General features: G+C 52.7%; 1 protein-coding gene across 1 annotated transcript in view; it reads right to left on the bottom strand.

Moving 5' to 3' along the window:
* MEGF11 (multiple EGF like domains 11) overlaps nt 1-20,971 on the bottom strand; it is a 230,607-nt gene extending 209,636 nt beyond the window's left edge. The window contains exons 1-3 of the mRNA XM_042988596.1: nt 20,391-20,971; nt 16,053-16,154; nt 11,711-11,811 (exon numbers count right to left, since the gene is read on the bottom strand). Coding sequence (XP_042844530.1) covers nt 11,711-11,811; nt 16,053-16,154; nt 20,391-20,488 — 301 coding nt within the window. The 5' untranslated portion in view covers nt 20,489-20,971. The remainder of the gene's footprint in view (nt 1-11,710; nt 11,812-16,052; nt 16,155-20,390) is intronic.
* Nucleotides 20,972-22,677: the final 1,706 nt, after the last annotated feature.

Here is a 22,677-nt window from a genome sequence, read left to right as displayed (position 1 = left end):
TAAGGAGCTCACTGTGCGGGGAAAGAAAGAATAAGTGAGGACAGGTGGGGCTGAAGAGGGGCCGAGATCAGGACTGGGAGGGGAGAGGGAGGCGTCAGGTGGGGCTCCCCAGAGACCACGCAGCTCTGCACCGAGTCTCCAAGAGCCACTAGACAAAGCAGGACCAGGGGTTCTGGGAGCAGGGGCGGCTGGAATGAAGTCCCAGGGAGAGACAGTGTGGAGAATCCGGGTGTCTGGCTGGAGCAGAGAGGATCACAGACCACAAGGGGACCTGGGAAAGCAAGATACAGGATGAGAAGTCCCAGCATGGAGGGGCCTGGGGTATAGCACTTAGAGCAAGCAGCAGTGTGGGGGGCACAGGGGCGAAGTATCAAAAATATGGGAGGGGGCGGGGCAGACCTCGGATCGGTGGTACCTGATCACTATTTTCTGAGCCCCTACTCTGGGTGTGGTACGCCGTGAGCCACTGTAGACCACACAACAGTATGTTTTTAAAAGGGTGCTCCTACCCACAGGAGCTTATAGTTCACTTGTCCATTCGTTCATTCATCATTTATTGAGCACCTACTATATGGCAGGTACTGTTCTAAGAGTAGAGAGGTCAGCTAGGTCCCTTATCCCTACTGAACACATGATCTAGTTGGGGAGACAGAAAACAAATATATGTTCCACGTCTCTATATCAGGTAACAGTAGTGTTAATTAACAAAACAGGATAAGGGGACACAGAAAGATGGTTGGGGGACTGCTATTTCAGATAGGGTGGTCAGGAAAGACTCCGATAATGTGACTTTTGAGAAGAGATGGGGTGAAATAAGGGCGAGAGCCACATGGCTCTCTAAGGGAAGAGCATTCGGACAGAGGGGACGGCACGCGGGGCATACACAAAAGAGCAAGGTGGCCAGCACAGGGGAGGGAGGGAGGAGATGGGTCGGAGGCCGCTGGGGCCGGGCAAAGGGAGAACATCAGAGAAGCAGCCAACAGCCAACACGGACCAGAAATCAGAGCTGGCATCCCATAGATGTTGAGGGCATTTAGAAGATGGCAAGCAGGGCCCTTGGGAAGTTCCCGTAGAAAAATAGTGAAGTCAGGTTGGGGACAGGTTAGCTACTTCATAGGCTTTACCTGGCCCGAGACACCCAAGAAGGGGACTTTACATAAATGCCCAGCTGTTCTGACACTAATTAAGGCTTCCCCTCAGAGGCTGCCCAGTCCGGATAGCAGAGGTTTAATTACAGCTGCAGCTGGTAATTAAGAAGCAGCACCTAGATCCTTCCACGGCTGCGTCAGCACACCGGACTCTGCTGGCACTCGCTGCAGGTGGGGGAAAGGCCTAGCAGGGAACTTTAGGGCCAGGCCAGCAAAATGCAGTCGGACAGACCCCAGATCCCCTGTGTCCTCTTGACCAAGGTGCCTGAGCACAGCCATACACAGCTCCCCCATCCCCACGCACCTCCTGATTTGTCTTTCACCCCCTTGACTCTCCCTTGCTGCCGCCCCCAGAGCAATTGCCACCGTGACCCTTCAAGGCCCTCATGAGATTGTCCAGGATCTTCCGTGTGGTGCTGAGGGTCCAGCCCCAGCCCCACCCAGCCCTCTCGAGTACCACTTCTCCCACATTTCCTGCGCTCTGGCCCCAGAGGCCTGCTGACGATGCCCTGATCCCGTCTGCTCTTTCCCACCTCTGCTCACACCAGTGCCTCTGCCACAAAGTGCCCTCTTCACACCAAGAACACAGACAGCAGGGGCACCCGGGTGGCTCGGTCAGTTGAGCGTCCGGCTTCAGCTCAGATCATGATCTCACGGTTCATGAGCTCAAGCCCCACATTGGGCTCACTGCCGTCAGCACAAAGCCCACTTGGGATCCTCTGTCCCTCTCTCTGCCCCTCCCCCACTCATGCGCTCTTGCTTTCCCTCGAAAATAAATAAACATAAAACAAGAACACCAACAGCAGTAGCTACCATTTACGGAGCCCTCACTGTGTGCCAGGTCCTGCCCTGAATGCTTTCCTGGTGGGAACTCCTTTAATCCTCACGACAGCCCAAACGGGCAGGAACTTAATACAGCCCTGCCTTATTTTACAGAAGAGGAAAACCGAGGCAGAGAGAAGCTAACTAACATGCTCAGAGAGTCACCCAGGAGAAGAAATGGGATTTAAAACTCATGCTCTGTCTTGGGGCACCTGGGTCGGTCAGTCGGTTAAGCATCCGGCTTCAGCTCAGGTCGACCTCGCGTTTTGTAGTTCAAGCCCCATGTCGGGCTCTGTGCTGACAGCTCAGAGCCTGGAACCTGCTTCAGATTCTGTGTCTCCCTTTCTCTTGCTGCCCCTCCCCTGCTCACACTCTGTCTCTCTCTCTCTCAAAAAATAAACATTTAAAAAATTAAAAATAAATAAAAATAACAAAACTCATTCTCTGTCTTAACCATTGCCCATCTCCTGCTCTCCTGGGCAAGTTCCCACTCACCTTTGAGATTCTGCTCAAAACTAACCTCCTTCAAGGAGTCTTTTTGGATCTCCCTTCCCCCTTCAATTCCCCAGAGTTATAGTTGCTTCTCCCAAAGAGGTCTCTCAGTGCTCAGGGTCTATTTCATTCACCCACTTTCTTACTCCCTCATTCAGTAATTATTCAGCACTAAGTGCCAGGCACTGTGCCTGGCCCTGGGACTAACCCGTGTAGGACACATGGTCCCTCTCCTTCGGGAACTCACTTGTGAGTGGGATAGACATGCAAGGCAGCATCACAACCAGTGGGACAGAGTGACAGATGGTGCTCTAGAGTTCAATTGGGGGAATCCGAAATAGGTGCTAACAGGAGCGGTGTCCAGAGAACCCCCCGGGCCTTGGTGCCCTACCGTGGATTCACTTGTTCAACAATTCTTTATGAGGACCTGAAAAGCACTAGTAAGTGATGGAGAGCAAATGTTCTGTTTGCTCACCGGAAATGAATGAATCTGCAGCAGGGTTAAGCATCAGTATCTTATGAGTTTGGTTAGTGTGCATCATCAGCTGGAGCTCAGCCACTCGAGGCATCCTAAATCAATGTTCTAAGCCCACAAGACTGGGGAGGAGATCGTAGTGGCTGCACCAACTTTGGCCACTCAGTGAGGATGTGTTGGGGCAGCTAAACAGCCATTACTCCTCCCCCCGCCCCCCACCAAACACACACATACACACACACACACACACCAGCCCGGTGACCCTTGGTTTCCTTGCCTACTTATTTAAAGTGTGCTTATCATGCTGTGTTAGAACTTAAGTGTATATATTTCCCACTAGACTGTATGCTTCTTATTCATCCCTCTATCCCCAGGACTCCATAGTGCATTCAAGGCATAGATAGGTAATAAATGTTGATGGATGGATGGATAGATGGACAGATGGAAGAATGGATGTTGTTCTAGGCAGCAAAGCTCAGCACCAGGTGCTGGTGATCTGGGGGAGAAGCATCAGCACTGGTTCTGGTCCTGTCAGCAGGCTGCATTCTCTGGGGAGCCTCCTAGAAGGTCAGCAGGGAATGATTTTTCCTAGTAGCTACGTGGAGAGGCTTTCAGACAGGACCCACATCTCTGTACACACGTGTGCGTGCACACACACACACACACACACACACACTTTGATCCTGGCAGGTCATCCTTGCACCCACCTTTGCAAAATTCTGAAATCAAATCAGTTTGTCTTCCGTCCCTTCCTCTTCCTACAAACCTTTTCACCTGCCCTCTTGTCCGGCCCCACTTCTCTCTTCTGGCCGCAGGTCCCTCCCACCGAGAGGAAACCCTCTGCAGGGGGGGAAGTGAAGGACTAGAAGTAGCACAGATCTCAACTCCTGGGCCGCACTTATCCACCGGACAAGGCACTTAGCCTCCCTGGCATCAGTTTCCCCTGCTGTGCAAGGGCCGTGGTAACACTCCTCCAGTCTGTCAGGCGTGAGTGATATACCGTAAGGGAAAGTTCAGGGTAAATCACCAGACGTTACACCGTTTTATTATTGTTGTTCGAAGCTAGCCCTCAGTCCACGAAAGCACTGCCCTGAACGTCGCTGGGTCTGGTTATAAAGCCCCCCCCCCCCCCCGACTCCACCGCTCGCTATAAAACAGGTACAGTTCCAGTGACACGGAGAAAGGGCTGATGAAGGCCCCTCCTGCTACAAAAATGCCCCCAAAATATAATTTACAACTAAAAAACCAAAAACGTAGATATCTGCGCTCTAAGGAGAGAAAGGTAAACCGCCAAGTGTAAGAGCAGTGAGTCTACAGGAGGGACAAAAGGGCAGATACTGAAGCTAAGGTAGGCCAGGGAGCATGGGACCTAGCTAGCCGCTGCCCGCAGCCCCCAGTCCCGGCTAGGAGCCTGGGGTTTAACACCCACACAGGGACAGACGGCCTTGGGACTGACCAGCTCCATGTAGGGGAAACTTGAAAATACGGCCCACCGGCCACATGAGAAATAAGGGATTCCGGATGAGCAGAAAGTCTTCCACAAGAAACAAGAAACCAGGAGGGGGGGATGGAGAGTGACCGTTTAATGGGACCAGAGTCTTCTTCAGGGGTGATGAAAAGGTTTTAGAACTAGACAGAAGTGTCAGATGCACAACGTTACCAATGCACTAAGTGCCACTCTCCTGCACGCTTCAAAATGGTCAATACCATTAGCCATTGTGTCGTGTGAATTTCGCATCTTTTTTTTAAAGGAAAAAGCAAAAAAAAAAACAAAAACAAAAACCCCACGCCTTCGCCACAGTTCCAGCCTCAGCATGGAATCCCAAACCAAGAGTTCAGTGCAGAGACTGGTCGTGAGCCAGTGAACAACAGTCGTGTGCCTACTAAGAAAACGCAGAACTCATGGGTGGGGCACGTGCACACCCCAGGGCGTGGGGAGGAGAAAAAAAGCTCAAGAGTTCGCAGCGATAAAGAAGGAAAAAAAAAAACAAGAAAAAAGAAACTACAACCTATATGGGGAAACAATCCATCACAAGGGAGAGTCAGCTATCTCCAAAAACAGCAGAACGGATACTCTGAGCTAACCAAACTCAAGGACCCAAGATGGAACTATCTTGACTCTATAGCATAGCTCAAAATAGAACCATCTGAAAGAGACCATCAATACGTCTCACATAGTTAAAGCAGTAAGCAAAGGATTAGAATTCATAATGAAAACACCTAGGCGGCTCAGTTGGTTAAGCCTCCAACTTCAGCTCAGATCATGATCTCACGGTTCGTGAGTTCGAGCCCCACACGGGGCTCACTGCTGCCAGCACAGAGCCCGCTTTGGATCCTCTGTCCTCCTCTCTCTCTGCGCCTCCCCTGCTCACTTTCTCTCTCTCTCAAAAATAAAAACATTAAAAAAAAAAAAAAAAAGAACAGGACACTACAGAAAAAAAAAAAAAAAGCAAACCTGTAGATCTGAAGAAGGAAAAACAGAATACTCCTAGGAATGAAACATGCCATTGTTGAAATGGAGACCTCAACAGACAGGGTAATTAGCAGAGCCAAAGGATTTGAAAAATGGATGAGGAAAATTTCCAAGATACAGCATGGAGAGATAAGGAGATGGAAAAAGAGAGCCTAGGAGAGAGGAAGTGGAATGAGTATCCAACATTTTGGCACTTCAACAGGAGAAAACTGAGCGAATGAAGGACAGGGGACGTTTGAAGAGCTATGGCCGAGAATTTTCCAGAATGGATAAAGGACATGAAAATTTAGCTTCAAGGGATATATACGTCTGAGGAGCAAACAGTGTGAATGAAAGCAACTCCACACCCACACAAGCGTTAGCCCGCAAAGACGAGGTCCAGAACACGACAGAAAAACATCCTCAGACCCTGAGGGAAGATCACAGAGAACCTAGAATTCCACAGGCAGCTAAAGCACCACTCAGGAGTGAGGGTAAAACAAAGGCGTTTTCAGACAAGTAAAGCATACGAGAGGCGTTCGCTCACGGACCCTCCCAGGAAAAACCCCTGAACACAGATGGCCCTTCGAGGAGAATGAGGCCAAATCTAGCAAGGAGTGAGACCCAAGGAGAGATGAAGAGCAAGCCAATCAGTAAACCGGAGCTGAATTCACAGTTAAACAACAATCCGCTGTAAAAACAACTGCAATCATAAGACAGGGGTACTTAAATCCCAAAAATGGTGTTTGCTGGAGTTAGTTAAATCTTAAGCACGGCTCGGGTGCCCTCAGTGCAGCCAGTATCCCAGATCGTCCCCTGCCGGCTCCCCCTTAGCCATCCCAGGACATGCACACTGAGCCGGAGCGGTCTCCCTTCCAGGAGGCTTAGCAACCCCCTCCCCCACCCCTCCTGCACCCCTCTTCCGCCCCCAATCAATGGTGGGAGTGGGGAGGGCTGCTGGTGTGGGGCCCGTCAGCCACTTGCCTGGAGCTTCATTCCTCTACTTCTTGATTAGGATGAAACTCACACTGCGGGGAGGCTGGCTCTGGGATTCCAAGCATCCAGTGAGAGGGCTGGAGGACACCACTTAGGAAGTCTGGGGGTATTACCTCCTCCAGGAAAAGGAAAAAGGGGAGGGAGGGAGGGAGGGAGGGAGGGAGGGAGGGAGGGAGGGAGGGATCAGGCAGACCAGTTCCCCCTCCTTGCTGGCTACTCTGAAGCAGGCCCTCTCCTCTAGCCCATCGAGAGAGGGCCTGACTACCAATGGGATGCACCTGCTAAGCAATCTGCTTTCCCACCATCCTCGGCAGTTTTCAAAGTGTGGTTCCCAATGAGCGTCACCTGGGAACTCGTTAGAGAAGCACGTTCTCTGGCTGCCCAGCTCCAATCTTTGAATCTGAGACTGGGGCTGGGGCTCAATGAGTCTGTGTTCAAACGTGTCTTCCAGGGGAATCTTCTACTAGGTTATCAGGTGTTCGAGAACACACGTGAGTGAATTGTGATTACCACGGCATCTGTAGGGTGATAAGCCCTAATACCGCTCACTAAATATTTCTGACCCGCCAGAGCTCTCTTCTCTCTGCCATGGCAACCAGCAACACTGCAAAGTTCGTGCTCCAGCAGCCTGGGTCCTGGGGCGAGCAGGCCCCAGCCAGCCAACAGCGGTCATGCAAAATGAGCAAGGAAGAGAAGTCTATTGTTTTAAGCCACTGGGATTCGGGGTGTTTGTTACTGCATCATAACCAAGCCCATCCAGTCTGATACAAGCTAACGTTTTCAAAGAGCAGAGTTTCCCCAAATATCTCAAACACCACCGCCTACGTGACAAAACCGGTTCTGTGAGGCAAAGGTGCCCTCTGGCCTGTCTCACGAGAAAGGAGAAAGAGAGAAGTGCCATTTGGGTCCAATGATCCTTAGGAAATATGGGTCTCAGCTGTATCTGTAGCTAAGGGAGAGGGTGGGCAGTTCTGGTCCAGAAGGTTCTAGAAGGGCTGCCAAGGCCTCTGGGATATGGATGGCAGTTCTGGGGCAGAGGAAATGGCACAAAGAAGAGAAACAGTAGTGCCACCCTGCATGTATCAAGCTCTATGCATTTCAGGATCTTTACTCCTTCCACCCACAGGGATGATCCATCTATGCCACGGGGGGTCCAGAGAGGCAAAGCGACTCGCCCAAGACTGCACATCTAGCTGGTGGCAGAGTCAGCCACGGCTTTTACTCCCGGGCCGGTGTCCTCCTACTATCTGCTAAGAAACAGGCTCCAAAAAGGCCATTTTGGAGAGAAGATGATGCCCTCCTACCCCTACCCAGAGCATGGGTAATATTCTCGTGCCTCAGTCCTGAGGCATTAGATGGGTTCTCACCAGGTTCTGGTGAATTCGGGAGTTTCTCTGGTCCCCAAGGGGTGGAGAAGGAGAACTGGAGAGGGAGGGGGCCGCAGGGCATCGACTCCTGAATGCTTCTTCTGGGTTTGCAAAGCTTCTCATCTGGCACCCTGGGCACAATCCCTCACTTGCCTGCTACCATTTTTCCCTCATGCAAGTTCCCTGCCCCTGGGGTCTCCACTCGCTCCTGGACGGCTGGCAAAGCCTGCGTGAGGGCTGGCTGGTCCCCCTCCTTTCTTCCCATTGCAATAAGCGGGAACGAAAGAATGCTAGTAATGGCCAACACTCACCTGTTTACGGGTTCAACTGTCTCCCTCCCTAAAATTCATATATTGGAGGCCTAACCCCCAAATCTTCAGAATGTGACCTTATTTGAAGATAGGGTCTTATAGAGGTAATCAAGTTAAAACAGGGTCATTCGGGTGGGCTCTCATCCAATCTGACTGGTGTCCTTACAAAAAGGGGAAACCTAGAGCGACACAGACACAGAGAGAAGGCTGTGTGGGGAATGGAGTTACCAGAAGCAAGGAGAGGGGCCTGGAACAGATCTCCGGTCACAGCCCTCAGAAGGAAGCAACCCTGCTGACATCCAGATTTGGACTTGTAGCCTCCAGAGGTGTGAGCCAGCACACTCCTGGTGGGGAAGCCCGCCAGGCAGTGCTGCTTTGCAAGGGCGGCCCTGGGAAATGAATGACTGCCTCCCCCAACCCCTCCCCCAGCCAGATCTGCCTCCCCCATTCCCCCACCCCTGTGGTCTCAGGCCAGCTGCCTCGGCGCCTTTGCTGACGGGGTTCCCTTTCTCCCAACCACACCCAAAGATACCATTCCATCCAGCCCAAACCCTCACGAAGCCCCCCGAGTGACGGCAGGTCACAGCATGGTCTCCCGCCTAGCGTGTCCGGTCTGTGGGTTCCTCCCCACATTCTTCTCCGGCTGTTGTCCACGGATTTTTCGGCATGTGGCCTGGCCTTCCCAACAAGACCGTAGGTTCCACGAGGGCAGGAGCTATTTCTACCACATCTCTTCTATCCCAAGGCACAGCACCGTGGGTGGGCCACGATAGGCATCTAATAAATGCTGGTGGCACACCCTTCAAGGGCTTCTCCCGTCACTCTTCTGTCAAGAGCTGACGTCTCATTAACTCTCGCTAAGTGGGCATGCCTGAAGAAGACAGTCTCTCCATTCCACTCGGTTCTACTTTATCAAGATGCTCGTTGAAGCATCTGCAACTCTGGGGGCATGTATCTGTGTGCCAGATCATCTCTCTCTGCTAGGGCTGCAAGCCCCTCGGGGTAGCAACCATCTCTCATGCGCACCCAAGTGCGTAGGCAACAAGTCGACAAGCAACAGTGTCAATCGAATGGATAAACATGAACACATGGCAGAAATGATTTACCAGGGTTTCAAAGACTCTGTGAGGGATGTGAGGGATCCATGAACCCACTGCAACTGTGTGCAAAGGAAGGGCTGTGTGTGTGCACATAGGTTTATATATGTCATGTGCATTTTCCCAGGGAGAGGGCCCATGGTGATCTGGAGAATTAAAACAAAAGCCAAGAGTGAAAAAAATGTTAAGACCCAAAGCCATGGAGTAAGGGAGCTGACATTTTTTAAGCCCCTACCCTGTGTCTGGCGGTAGAGGTTATTACTATCCCCATTTTACATGAGTGGAAACTGAGGTTCCAAGAGGTGACGTCTTGCCTAGGCTCACAGAGAGGGCAGCAGCCCATCTGAGAGGTTCACGGCAGCCTCCAGAGCCAGACAACCTAGGTTCAAATCCCTGTTCTGCCACTTTCTAGCTGTACGATCCTGGTCAAGTTACTTACTCACTCTGTGACTCAGTCTCTCCATCTATAAGATAGGAGAAGTAAGAGTACCTACTTCAGAGGGCTGTTGTGAGAAGCTGATCCATTAATGCACATGAAGTGACCAGAACGGCGCCTGGCGCAGGGGGTGTGCTCTGAAGAGGATGAGGAGGAGCATAAAGAGGAAGAAGCTGGGAGGGACAGAGCTGAGACTCAAACCCAGGCCTGTGTGACTCTTGCCCCTCTGGGTCAGCACTACCAGTACCCCGCATGCCCCAGTGCCCCATCCCACTGCTGAAACTCTCCTGTCCCCCTTCAGAAAAAGCCTTCAGTCCTAAAGTTGGCTTTTCTCGCTGGCTTCCTGGAGGTGGCCTGGCCTGTGGCCACCAGCTCAGCAGGCAGTACCTGGCCGTTACATAAGGAGTAGGTAGGAGGTGACAAGCTGCCGTTCCCAGTCAGCAAGACCGGGCCTGTGCAATCAGGACACTTAGTGTTTCTGCCCTGGTCTTCATTTTCCAAGAGCTTTACCAACACCCGCTAATGGAAATTAGAAAAGAAATGTGCTCATCTGTTCCTGGAGCCCCGTGCTGACATCTGAATTCCCTCTATCATTTCCCTGGGTCCATCTTGGTGCCCTGAGCCCCGAAGGGCCACTCACATCCATTCTGCTTAGGCTTTATGAGTCCTCTGTCACCCCCTCCCCCCCATGCCTGGCTCTCGCTCTCCTCCAGGCAGACAGAACAGCAGTAAAGCTTGGTCTTGATCTCACATCTACACCCAGGTCCCCATAGGAACCCCATCCCAGGTGACGTGCCAGCCAAGGCCTTGTCCCAGCCCGGTCCTCTGCCCTGCTCCGGAGAAACAGCTTTTTGGGGATGGCTTTGGGTATCTTTGTATTTTTCCTGCAAAACCATCATCAGTGAACGCATCTGTGGGAGCATTTTTCATTCGTTCCTGTAATGCAATTAGAATCGAGTTTCTCCAGCAAGAGGGGATACGTAACATCAGCAGGGGAAAATTGTCATTTCGTTCCCAACGCCAACACGCCCACCCTGCCCAAACTGTCTCTCTTGTGCTGGCTCACTCTACCCACCCAAAGGGCAAGGAGAATGCTAACAAGGAACATCACTCTCCAAATCTGCCTCCAAATGAAGAGGCAGAAGTTTTGGGGGTGGATTCCCCTATGTCATTAATAGTGGGGGGCTCCCAGCTTCTCTGACACTCTCCCACAGTGGCAACCCTCTACTGCCCACAGGAGAGCCCCATCCTGGCCCCATTACACCTGTCAGAGGTGGTGGGAAAGAGTCCATTGGACTCCAACAGGGCCCTGGAGTCATTCTTCCTGAGAGGTGAAATGACTTGCCCAAAGCCACATGCCTCAGAAGCTGTGACCAGAACTCAGATCCGCAGGTTCCTGGGTATCTCCCACTGCACAGAACTGCTCCCCCACCCCCACCTAGAGGGCCTGAAGCTGCCAGAAACTCAGCCCTTGATTCTCTGGGGACACCAAGAGCACTGAGCCACTGCAGACAAACAGGAGGAGAGGTTCCATGTGTCTTTCATGCACCCCCCCTTGTTTTCAGTGTCTCCCGATCAGTTTTGGAAACCCCCCCACTTCCTGGAACCGGCCCCCTGTGATCTGTCTTACTCTTGCTATCCTCCTTCTAGGTACTATGGTCTTGCTATCCAATGATCCAGCTTGCCTTCCTTCCTCCCTTCCAATCTCTATCCATCCGTCCATCCATCCATCCACTCATCCATCTCGTCACCGTTTATCCATTCAAGTCTCCTTCCATCCGACAAAGCCTTCTGGAGCCCTTCAGATCTGTACCAGCCACTCAGCCCTTCTTCCCCACTGCTCCTCAGAGCACCCTCTCCGGAAGGGTCCACTTCTCTCCTGACCCTACCAAAGCCTGGAACTGACCTGCTTCCATTGATCCCATGTGATCCACGTGTTCCCATGTGATCCCACGCAATGTGTTTATACCAGACCCATGATCCCCTCAGAGCCAGCAGCAGGCAGGGACTTCTGGAGCCCTCGGGTCGGCTGAGTCCTGCTTACCTCCCTTCTCTGTTCTCTCCCCTCGCCTCCCAACCCCAGCGAGGCCAGAACAGAGGCGGCCCCTACGTACGTATGCAGAAGTCTCCATTCTCGTAGTAGCCAGGGCAACACTGGGACCTGCGCCGGTACATGGTCCGGAGGCCACGCCGATACGCCGTCTTATAACTGATCCTAAGGCACAAGGGAGAAAGCCACTTGAAAGTATTGAAAATCAATCACTCCCGTTAGAATGATATTTGTGTTAAGCTACATGGAGGATGCCATTCAATAATTACTTTAAAATGCACGGCGGCTTCAAATATGAAGGAACACAATAAAGAAAAATCAATGGCTGCATCTGGGCCATTGTGATGCAGAATGTATTACTGACGCGGCGTTTGCTACACCTGCTGACTTTCCCAGGTCTCTTCAGCGTGATATTGAACAGGGTTTCGGAAGATACTTTCTGGGGTACTTGTGGAAGGTGACCGGGGCGGGGGGTGGAAGGGCTCTCCTAAAACCCCCCAGAGGAGCTCATAGGGTGACCTAGACCGGAGGTGTGGGCCCCGAGAGTGTCTGCCCCAACAAGCAGACTGCTCATGGCTTCCTAGGGACTCGTCCACACACCTGGAGAACCAAAACGGGGTCAGCAAAGGGTCCCCTGAGTCTGACTCAGTCCCAGGAAGCAGATTAACCTCCGTCACCCCAAAATAACATGTCCTCGTCCCTCGGAAGGCTCAGAACTGACCGCTGGCCCTGCAGAGGAAGAAACTAAGGCCCAGGGAGCAGGAACTCTGGACTGGAAGTCAGAGACTTGCATTCCCGTTCTTCTGCTGACACAGATGTTGACACTTCCTCCTGTGCCAGAGATTTATAGGCGAAATCTCATTCCATTCTCTGCCCGAGGCAGGTAGCATTACTATGTCACCTTTATTTTATTTCCTTTTTAGGGTTTTTTATTCTTGTCTTATGTATCCCTCTTCTGTTTTATGGATGAGAAAACTGGTATTCAGAGAAGTTAATGACTCGCTCAAGGTCACACAACGGATCAGTTTCAGAGCCAAGATTCGAACCCAAATCAGTCTAATTTCAGTGCCCCCAGGTTTCCCTTATTGTCCTGTGCCAGTTCCCACAGGGCGGCTGGCTGGCCATACAGGAAGGCCAGAGTGAGGAGGAAGACCAGGTAAATGGATGGTGGGTGGAATGAGTCCTTAAGAGGGAGTCAAAATGGGGTACTGACAGGCAAAGCCCCTTCCTCACACACAGGGTCAAAATGGAAGAGACTGAAATGGCCATTAAAGGCCAGAGAGAGGAAGTAACTCCCCAAGGTCATGACATGTGACTACGACTCAACCCCAAGTCCTTGGGCCTTGAAGCCAGAGCCCCTTCACTTCCCCCACCAACACCCCAGGGGAGCCTTCCCTGCAGACCCCTCCCCAGTGGGCAGAGCATCAGGGACCAGACATGGGAGACGCCTACAGCCTGCTTTCCATGGAGGGTTAGGCCAACGTAGGAAGGGAGTCCCACAGCACAGGCTGGGCCAGCCCTCCCAGTCCTTAAAGCCCTCGCTTAATGACAAATGACAGTGCAGGGCTTCTGGGGAAATCTATGATATTTGGGAATGTCGTAAACTAAGGGCATTCTACTTTGTCAAAAGCCCATAATGGGAAGTAAGCCGGCCTCACAGTGAGGCTACTTCCGTGACACAGGAAGGCAGCTCCTGGCAATTTCAGGGTGGTGTAGGCCTCTCAGATAAAGAACGAGGTAGGGCTGGCTTAGATTTCATCCAACCCGGTCGCCGTACCACACAGGCCTATCCCTCAGCTCTTCCAGTGGCGGGGGGGCGGGTGGTCTTGGCACCGTGAAAGCCTGCCGGGACGGAGATGTCTCCCATGGCTTTGGTCTGGGAGACCCTTGCTTGCTCCCAGCACCGGGGTGGGAAGCAGGAGAGGGAAGGGGCCAGGGCCCAGGCTGTCGGGAGAAGGGTGCTACCTTTAAAGAAACCATTCTGCACTGAGGCAGACTGATGGTGCAGCTGTCAGCACACACACTCTAGGTCATCAGGAAAGCTGCAAGGCGACCCAATGATTTAGCAAAATAATTCATGTTCCAGGAATGCAGCCTATTTTAATAAGCAGCCACTCACTCGCCTTCCCCCCCGCGCTGATGGATAGCATCCCTGGCCTCCAAGAACCCAACAGAGCCACACCTCAGAGCAAACTTGACTCTGGCACAGGGTCTGACAGGGCTCATGGAGGGAGGGAGGCTTCTATTTCCGCCTCCATCTTTGGCTGGGGCCACACGCGGCTACCTTGGCACAGCTGAGGAAGTTGGAAGGGGGCATTGGGCCCCACCTCCTCATTTCACAGTCAAGGGCGAGGGGAAGGGGATGTAATAATGGCTGACTAGCTCCTATGGGGCCAACTTTCCTGCAAACAACTATGAAATCTGGGGGAAATATAAAAAAAACAACTACCAGAAGGTGCTAGAGAGAGAACAAAGGTGGGTACTGGAGGGAAATACACACTTGGGAAAAAGGAAATGACACTGGGCAAGGTGAGCCCAAGTTCAGGACCCAGTCAACAAGGACTCCGGACGGCTACAATTCAGAGAGAAGGCACCCGGCCTTACTGGTTTGAAGCACCACAAGACAAGTCCAGCAACTTGAAAAGTGAAAATTGAAACCCCGCTCAGAAAAAAGAACAGCAAAGAGGAAGCCCCATATTCGTTACAAAAGTCTCTGTCCAAACTCCTGGCCCCTGAATTATGTGTGTGGAGGACAGGTCCCACACAGTCCAGCTAAGACTAAAAATACTGAACAGGAAATTGATTGTAGCCAGGTTAACTGATAGCTAAAACAAAACAATAACAACAACAACAACAACAACAACAAATCAATACTCTCGGGTGGAACATAACAGAACTCAGTCTCTACAGTCTCTGCTGTTTATAATGCCCAGAATATAATTCAAAATGACTAGACATAAGAAGAAACTGGAGGGGCGCCGGGGTGGCTCGGCCAGTTAGGTGTCTTGACTCTTGGTTTTGGCTCAGGTCGTGAACTTACAGTTGTGAAATAGAGCCCTGTGTCGGGCTCCATGCTAGGCATGGAGCCTACTTAAGATTCTCTCTCTCTCTGTCTCTCTCTTTCTCTCTCTCTCTCCCTCTGCCCCTTCCCTGCTCACACATGCTCACTCACGCTCTCTCTCACTCTCTCTCTCTTGCTCGCTCTCTCAAGAAAAGGGAAACTAGAAAACATCACCTATATTAAAGAAAAGACAACCCATGAAGACCAACCCTGAAGTGGCCCAGATGTTGGAATTAGCCAGTAAGGGTTTTAAAAGCAGCTATCGTGTCCTACACTCAGACATGAAAACCAGGACTTTGGCTTTTCAGCGTAGAGCAAATTTCCCCAGCCACACTGCTGTCCACCGTGATTTAGGCATAAACCACAAAGAGGGACTAGGCCCAGGAGGAGGAAGCAAAAGGAATCTGAAACCAACACAGATGCTGAGCAACTAGGAAAGAAACCTAAGGGATGGCGTCCCCCTCATTCCCCCGCTTACCCTCAGATAATAGTGCCCCTTGCCCGGATCTAACAGCTCCCTTTTTTCCATCTTCCCCTGTATTTTTCCCAGTATTTTCACATCCCTGACCTCACTGGACCCTGTGAGTAGGCAGGGCAAGGATCACTGTATGTTTGATGAGTACACTGGGAATCCCAAAATAAAGCAGCTTGCCCGGGGTCATCCAACAAAACGTGTTCTCTTCCTTCCTCTCCTCTCTCCCCCAGCAACATGAGAGAATGGCGTGACCTGCGGGGGGCGCTGCAGACAAGGGAGCAGGAGCCCCGTGCAGTCATTTAGACTGAGTGTCTCCCGTGGGCAGCCTGGCCAAGGTGCCGAGGGGGTGCCAAGTCCTATCCTGAGCTCAGTTCTCCAAACCAGAGGCCCTGGCATGGGGCTACCCCTGCTCTGAGGTTTCTGTCTTAGGTTGTATTTCCCCTTGAAGCTGACCCTGAGGCAAAGATTCAAGGACAAGGAGTTTATTGGGGAGGTAACGTAAGGAAGCCCTGGGAGGGGAGAGGGAAAAAGAGGGTGGAAAAGGCAGCCAATTCAGGGTATGCTGGGATATGTGTAGAATACGCCTCAAAGTTTTCCCCTGTACCCTCCAGTGAGGGAACCAGGGGACTTACCCACCGACTCCCCACCTCTCATTGGGTGAGAGACGCCCCCAAGGGCAGGAATTCTCTAGCACTTCTGTCCTACCCTGCCCATAAGCTTCTCTGGCCAGATAGAAGCCCTCAGCAGGGACTCTCAGATGGCAGTGCATTGACTACGGCTGCTACAGGAGACTCTTACTACCCGGCACAAAGCCACACTCTGAGGGCCCAGCACCCCCTCCCCAGCCCACCCCCCGAGAGAGGTACTCACCGGTGCCTGGTGCACTTGAACCAGCTGAGGATATCTGTGCACCGCGTGTAGTAGATCTGGTCGAAGGGGTGTGCGTATGACTCCTGGACGGTCACCGCATAGCTGAAAGTCAGGCGGGAGGACGAAGAAGCTATGGTCAGCACTTGAGAGGCTCAGCTGGTATGGGGTCTCCTTCCCCAGGGGAGCCGGGCCCACAGCCACGTGTCCAGCCGCTCAAACCTCCCCTCACCCCGCTATCCTCCTCCTGCCCTGCATGCCCTCAGCAATCAAACCTCCCCGACCCCAGGCTGGATCCAAGGCACATCCCTTATTGCCCTTTGGCCCGGTTCATTTTCTGAAATTCCAGTTCATTTATCAGAGAATGAACGAAGCAGAGTTTAGGTTTATTCTACGTGGCTCTGGAAGGCAGAGCCAACAAGTTTCAACATACTTTGTGTGGGTCTCTATGGTTTTCAACGCGTCTACAGGGAAGCCGACCCTTAGAGCAAAGTGGTCCCATTTCACAGCTGAAAAAGACTAAGGCTCAGGGAGAGGCCGGTTGCCCAGGCCACACAGCTGGTACCGATAACTGCGAATACTCATTAAAGGCCCTGTGTTAAGTGTTTGAGTCTATTTTAATCCTCACAATCTTCTAAGACAGGTGGCACTGCTAGTAGCCTTATTTTACAAACAGGGACAATGAACATCACAGAGACCAAGTGACCTCCCCAAGGTCACTTACCTTCCGCTCTCTTTTGTCTCCGGGATAGCTGGGGGAGCATCAAGGACATGCCCCAGATCCCCTAATCCAAGGAGCACCTCGTTATCCTGCCTGCTGGCTGTAAACCCGAACAGTGGGTAGAAGTCACAGAGGGGGGCGGATCTCAGCCTGACCCATATGTCTTTCTACCTGCCCGCCCCTGCCGGGAGTTGTATGAAAAGGCGGTCGAGCCGGGATGCTGAAGGGAAGATTCATGCTTGCTGTGCAGGCTGGGAGAGGGCCCCAGCTGAGACTTCAGGAATTCATTTTTATGTAGGTTGGTATTCCTCACCGCTTCCCCCCAGACGGCTCACTGACCTGGGCCAGATGGCTAGATCCAGGCTATAAAAGCCCGTCTGCTTTGCCTGAGGAAGCTCTTGGTTTGCTTGCAAGGGGGCTGAGCAGGCCAGCTCCCCGAGTGGGTCCACAGCAGGCTCTCTGATGCCCGAAAGGTCAAAGATCTAAAATTCAGAAAGCGGGGCCAGGAGCAGTCAGCAAGGCCCAGGGACTCGGGGGGCTGGGAAATTCTCTGGCTCTTTGAAGCACTGAGGATATGAGGGTCCCTGCTGAGCCTCTATCAGCCAGCAAGCAGCAATCGGAGACAGAGGCACACATCTGCGCAGACATGGGCCAAACGCTTTTTCATCTCCAGGCTCGGGGACACGGAGGCAGCTCGGCACCTACCCCTGACCTCCCACGGGCCCCTTCCAACTCTGAAATTCCACGATCCTATGCTCCCACAGGGCTACTGACTACCTCACTTAGGGCAGAAGAATGACTGGATAAGCGTGCTTCGAACCCTGTCACTCGTTAGCCGCACGTCCTCAGACATGTTATGTAACTCACGGAAGGCTCCATTTCCTCACCTGTAAATCCATGGCAAATACTGCCAAGGGCTTCGCGCAGTTACTGTGAGGACTAAGAAAGGCAACAAGAGTGTCCATCTCTCAGGGTGGTGGGAAGGTAAAGTAAGATAACAAGTAAAATTGTCAGCGCAAGATAACACACGTAAAATTTTTAATGGGTGCACCGTAAGCGTCCAATAGACGCTGGCCACCATTGCTATACGACTGCAATGGTTCACCTCCTGTGCTACACATTGAGGTACTTCCTCGCTGGCTGTGGCGGGGAGAGGAGGAGCCAGACCACACGAAGAATGGGCTCCCCACCTTTGCTACGCACTCGGGGACTCAGGCACCCCTTCCTGTCCCGACACAGACAGTGGGTGCTCAGAGAAGAGGCATCAGCCCGACAGACGGGTGAGGAGAGTATCATGGGGGGAACGGTCCCAGCTCTGCAGGGGGTCCCCTGGGCCGAGTGAGTCTGGCAGTGAGACCTTGAATCAATTCCAAGTCTCCGGGGCGAAGAGTGTGCCCCTGGTTTCATGGCTGGGCGGTTTAACACGCTCGCTTGCCAATATGCTAATGAGGGACCAGATTAATCTTGTAGAACTGGGCTTTACCAGCCAGGGGAGGTCTTTCCGCTGGGTTTAATGGTGGAGGGGCATAATTAACAAGGAGCCTGCCAGAAGCACTAATCCAGCTGAGAAAGTCTCCCTAAGCGGTCTCTGGGGACCAGGGCATGTTTCTGGAAAGATGCAGACTAAATCTGTCCATATGTAGTAGGCAGTGGAGCTCAGGTGGGCAAGCCAAGAAGAAGAAGGCACCCGGTGTCATGGGGCACTGTCTGCGAGGCCTCCTCCCCCTTAAGGGTTGGAGAAGCACCAGGGGCCCCCAGACCTCACTTTAGCCATAGGGTCTGTCCTTGTCCTCCCATCAAATGATCACCTCTGCTGATAGCCCAATCAGCCTGAAATGCCAGCTCAGTGCAAGCTCAGTTCAGAGTGTTTTCCTATTCCCAGTTTATTAATGTCACGGGGAGGGCGGGGGGTGAGGGTGGTTAGGAAATTAGAGAATTTGGTTTCAATTTGAACAGATCCACAGTTGGGACTCAGAAGAGGGAAGTGAGGATGGGCCCTGCCATCAGGGAAGGCTCCCTGGAGGAGAGGGCCCAGTTAGAGGAGCTGGGGAAGGCAGAGAAGGGCAGACGGGAGGAGGTATCCTAGAGATGGGGACACAGCACAGCCATCCTCAGGAAGCAACTATATCTCAGCCTCGGATCAGGTGGATAGTAGGGGGCTGTCAAGGCTGGGATCCGTCAACCAGGGAGGCTAGTGTGCAACTTCACCTGACAGCTCTCTCACCCTCTGGGAAAGAAAGGTTTAAATTCACCAAGACCAGAAGGGCAAGAAGCCTGAGTCACCTCAGAGCCATGTGGAAAGCTTATGAAAAATGCATATCCCTAGGCTCTACCCCAGACCTGTAGAATCAGAGTCTCCGGGGCCAGGACCCAGAACACTCCGTTTTCCACGCCCACCTCCGGTGAGCCCGATGTGCTTTAAAGTCTGTGAGAACCGGTTCCTGCAAAGCCAGAGGCGTCACCAAGAAAAGACAACAATCGACTTTTGCGGTCGCAAAAGCCCTTTCGTGACACTGGTACCCCGATCCTCCAACGTGCCTGTGAGGCCAGGGTAATTATTCTCCCCACTTGACAGTGGGGAAGCAGCCTCAGGCTGGTTCAGACACTGCCCCAAAGTCCTACAGCTGCCAGGTGACAGACTGGAGTGAACCAAGGTCCTCTCGTTACAGACCTTGTGTTCTTCCCACTGTACCTAACAGGTGTCGGTTTGCTCCAGCGGACTCTGTGGGGACCCCCACGGAGCGCCCAGTCACTGCCGCACATGCTCATACTGGCGTAGGGGCACTCCCTCTGCGCCCCCAGACCCTCATCCCTCCAGGGCTTGGGGTGGCCTGGGCGGGGGGTGCCTTTCCCTGTCGTGGGGCTGGGACATTCACCCTCGCAAGCACGGAGCACGGCCAGCCCCACTCACCTGTCCTCTACCATCTGCCTCCCCCACTGGGCCCTCATCTTAATTTTATTCATTTGATTTATTAACATCTAAGTGGCAGAGTCGTCCTGGTCAGCGCGGCCAATCAATTCCAGGGTTTAATTCGGTTTTTCCTGATTGGGTCTCCGGTCACTATCTTTCTGCTCACCAAAATCAATACTTTAACCTTGTACTTCAAAGTCAGGCTGTCTGCAGGGCCCTGGCCCATTCCCCACGGACCCAGTGCTGCAGCCAGGATGCAGCCGGCTCTTCTGCAGAGGCCCCGGGCCGCTCTTCCCCTGGTCCCCTCCTGCCCACACCAGGCGGGAAGCAGCAGCAACGGCATCTCAGCATCGGAGAATAGCACATCCGGATTGCGGTCACTCACCGCACCCCACCTGCCTGCGGACGGGCACTGAGCCCCGCTGGGCCTCTGGAAAATGGTCAGGGAGGGCCAGTGCGGGGAGGGACTGGAGTTCATTGTCATCTATCACACTGCATCACTAAGTCAACCCCCTCCCACAGCCCCGAGTCCCAGACAGAATCCATACTGCTTTGTCCTGTCTTCCAGCGTCTGTGCTGTGTCCCCAGCTGGACCACAGGCCCACGGTGGGCAGCTTCTGTACCTCCCGACTCCGCTTTTGTCCCAACAGTGCCAAGCCCAGGGTGAGGCCCTCGGGGAGTGCCTGGACATCTGAGATCCACATCTTACCTCTCCCAGTGGCTGCACACGTTGGGGTCCTCAGGGTTCAGGGAGAGGGCAGTTTGCAGGAGAGAGAAGACAGTGAGCCCTGTCACTGAGAGTGCCATCCCGGGCCCTGTGGGGGGTTGGGGGAGGGGACAAAGGAAGCAGCGTCATTAATCAGACCGTTTTCCCGGGCATCTGTTTGGCACGGAGACTTCTCACACGAAACAACAAAATAGACTTGCTAAGCAGACTAAGTTTCCCCCCGACGTCATGTAATGAGCATTTGATATTTCACACTCGCGGGCTTTGACTACACAGCAACACTTCACCAGCTCTGAGTAACCGGGGAGTGGGAAGCCTGAGTCAGGGAAAAGTTGAAATTCCAGGCCAGAGCTTCTGAAAGTTTTTTTGGCTCGTGGAACTCCTTTGAGAATCTCCGGAAAGTTCAAGAACTTCTCCCCAGAAAAATGCCCACATGCACAACATTTGGCTGCGATACCGGGGTGTCCTCAGGCCCCTGAGCCCATCCTCGGACAAAGAACCCCTGATCTTTAAACGCAATGTCCTCCCTCTGCCCGTTCTCCCTCATCTCTGGTATGCTTGGAGCATCCAATTCTCTCCCTACTCCTTCCTGCAAAAAGGAAAGAGAAGAAAGGTGTCTGCTGTGGCCAGAGCTGGGAAGCTGAGCTGGGAAAATCCTTCCAGACCACCCAGAAGGCTGGACCTTGCCTCTCTTGCTGCTATGGGGTATCAGTCTCTGACTCCCACACTGATGCACACATCACTCGCACCGAGGGACGAAGGCCTGGTGAGGGGCTTTGAGGAAGCAGCTCATAGAGTTTGATCCAGGCCCCTGAAGTGACAGCCTGTGGCAGGTGTCAAGTGTACCTACACAGATGTCAACCCCCCAGGCTCCTTCCTGCCCTGGCTCCAGGACCCCACGACCCTACAGCCTTAGAGAACTGTCCAGGGCTCCCACCTCTGGGGGCGGGGGTGGGGGGGTTGGGGGCAAAGGGGGAGGGAAACTCGCCCCAGGGAGCTGGAATTCATATGTGCTCAAACATCAGCTCTAAAATGAATGAACACTGTGGCTCAGAAAGATAGCACTATTTTTCATGTGTACACAGATGCTATCGTGATTTGCTTAAAAGCTTTACTGAATTCAGAGTAGCTTTTCTTCTCTGTCTGACACACTAAAAAACGCAGTTGCTAATAACTGGGGGCGGGGATGGTATAGAAAATATTTTGACGTTGGAAAGGGGTCCCCAGGCTTGAAATGGTTGAGGATCCAGTCCATTGGCCCTGAGCTCACCGATGAGGAAGTACTCACCCTACTCAGGGACAGACAAGAGTGACAGGGATGTCACACACACCCCCATCTGTACCCGGAGGGAAGCTAAAGAGAGCTCCTGTCTTTCGTCGTGAAAGGTTAAATGCTCTCCTCCCCATCCCCAGTAATTTCCTCACTAAACTCCTTCTTAGCAGCTCCTTCAAAGATAAACAAATTGTCACAAGTTCTGTACAACTGTGGGGGTCCAAATTAATGATTAATGAGGCTTTTCTGTTTGAGATCTGAAAACAATCTGGCTACACGTATTTTGGAAATCAGTTAGGAAAGAGAAAAGCAATTCTGGTGTTCCCGCTCAATTTGCAAAGTCCAGGAGTACGCAGGCCACAGCCACTCTTCTCCCCTCCCCACTCACACTCCCCCCCTACGTCCTCGGGGCCCCAAGGGGCCTCTCCACAGAGAGCTGGGCACAGCCTGGAGCCCACGCAGCACTGAGGCCGCAGGGCATTTCAGCCCGTTCCCCTCTGAGAAGAGGAACCACAGCCGATCCCGGAAAGAGTCTGCCCGGACGTGGCATCATGTTTTAGGGAGACTCGTGTAGGAGAAGAATCCTCTTCCAGGGCGAGGGGGGCTGATCAGCCATCAGATAAATTAAATCAAGGAACAATGGAAGCGTCACGGTGCTCCCAAAGGCACAGAGTCAGGATGCCAGCGGCCGAGAATGCCTCGTTCTGGTTCTCTCCACAGCCCTGTCTCATTAATTTGGTCACTCCTGTAATCTACAGCGATCTCCTGAGTGGACCTCCTGACCGCATCTTCAAACTTAGGAAGCTTAGAACATCAAAGGATAAAGCCACCTGGATTAGAAGAGAGTGTTCCTCTGGCCCCTTTGGATCCATGGTGACAGGAGGGGAGTGGGGGATGGAGGGAGCTGGATCGTTGCTAGAATTTGGGACATCTTTCCAAATGTTCCTGAAAACCTCCTCCCTGAGTCCGATCTGGGCAGGGCAGTTTAGCTGTCTC

This window comes from Panthera tigris, chromosome B3, assembly GCF_018350195.1.
Source record: "Panthera tigris isolate Pti1 chromosome B3, P.tigris_Pti1_mat1.1, whole genome shotgun sequence".
Classification (NCBI taxonomy): domain Eukaryota; kingdom Metazoa; phylum Chordata; class Mammalia; order Carnivora; family Felidae; genus Panthera; species Panthera tigris.
The sequence above is the reverse complement of the archived record's forward strand: the minus strand, read 5'-3'. Positions and strand labels throughout refer to the sequence as shown.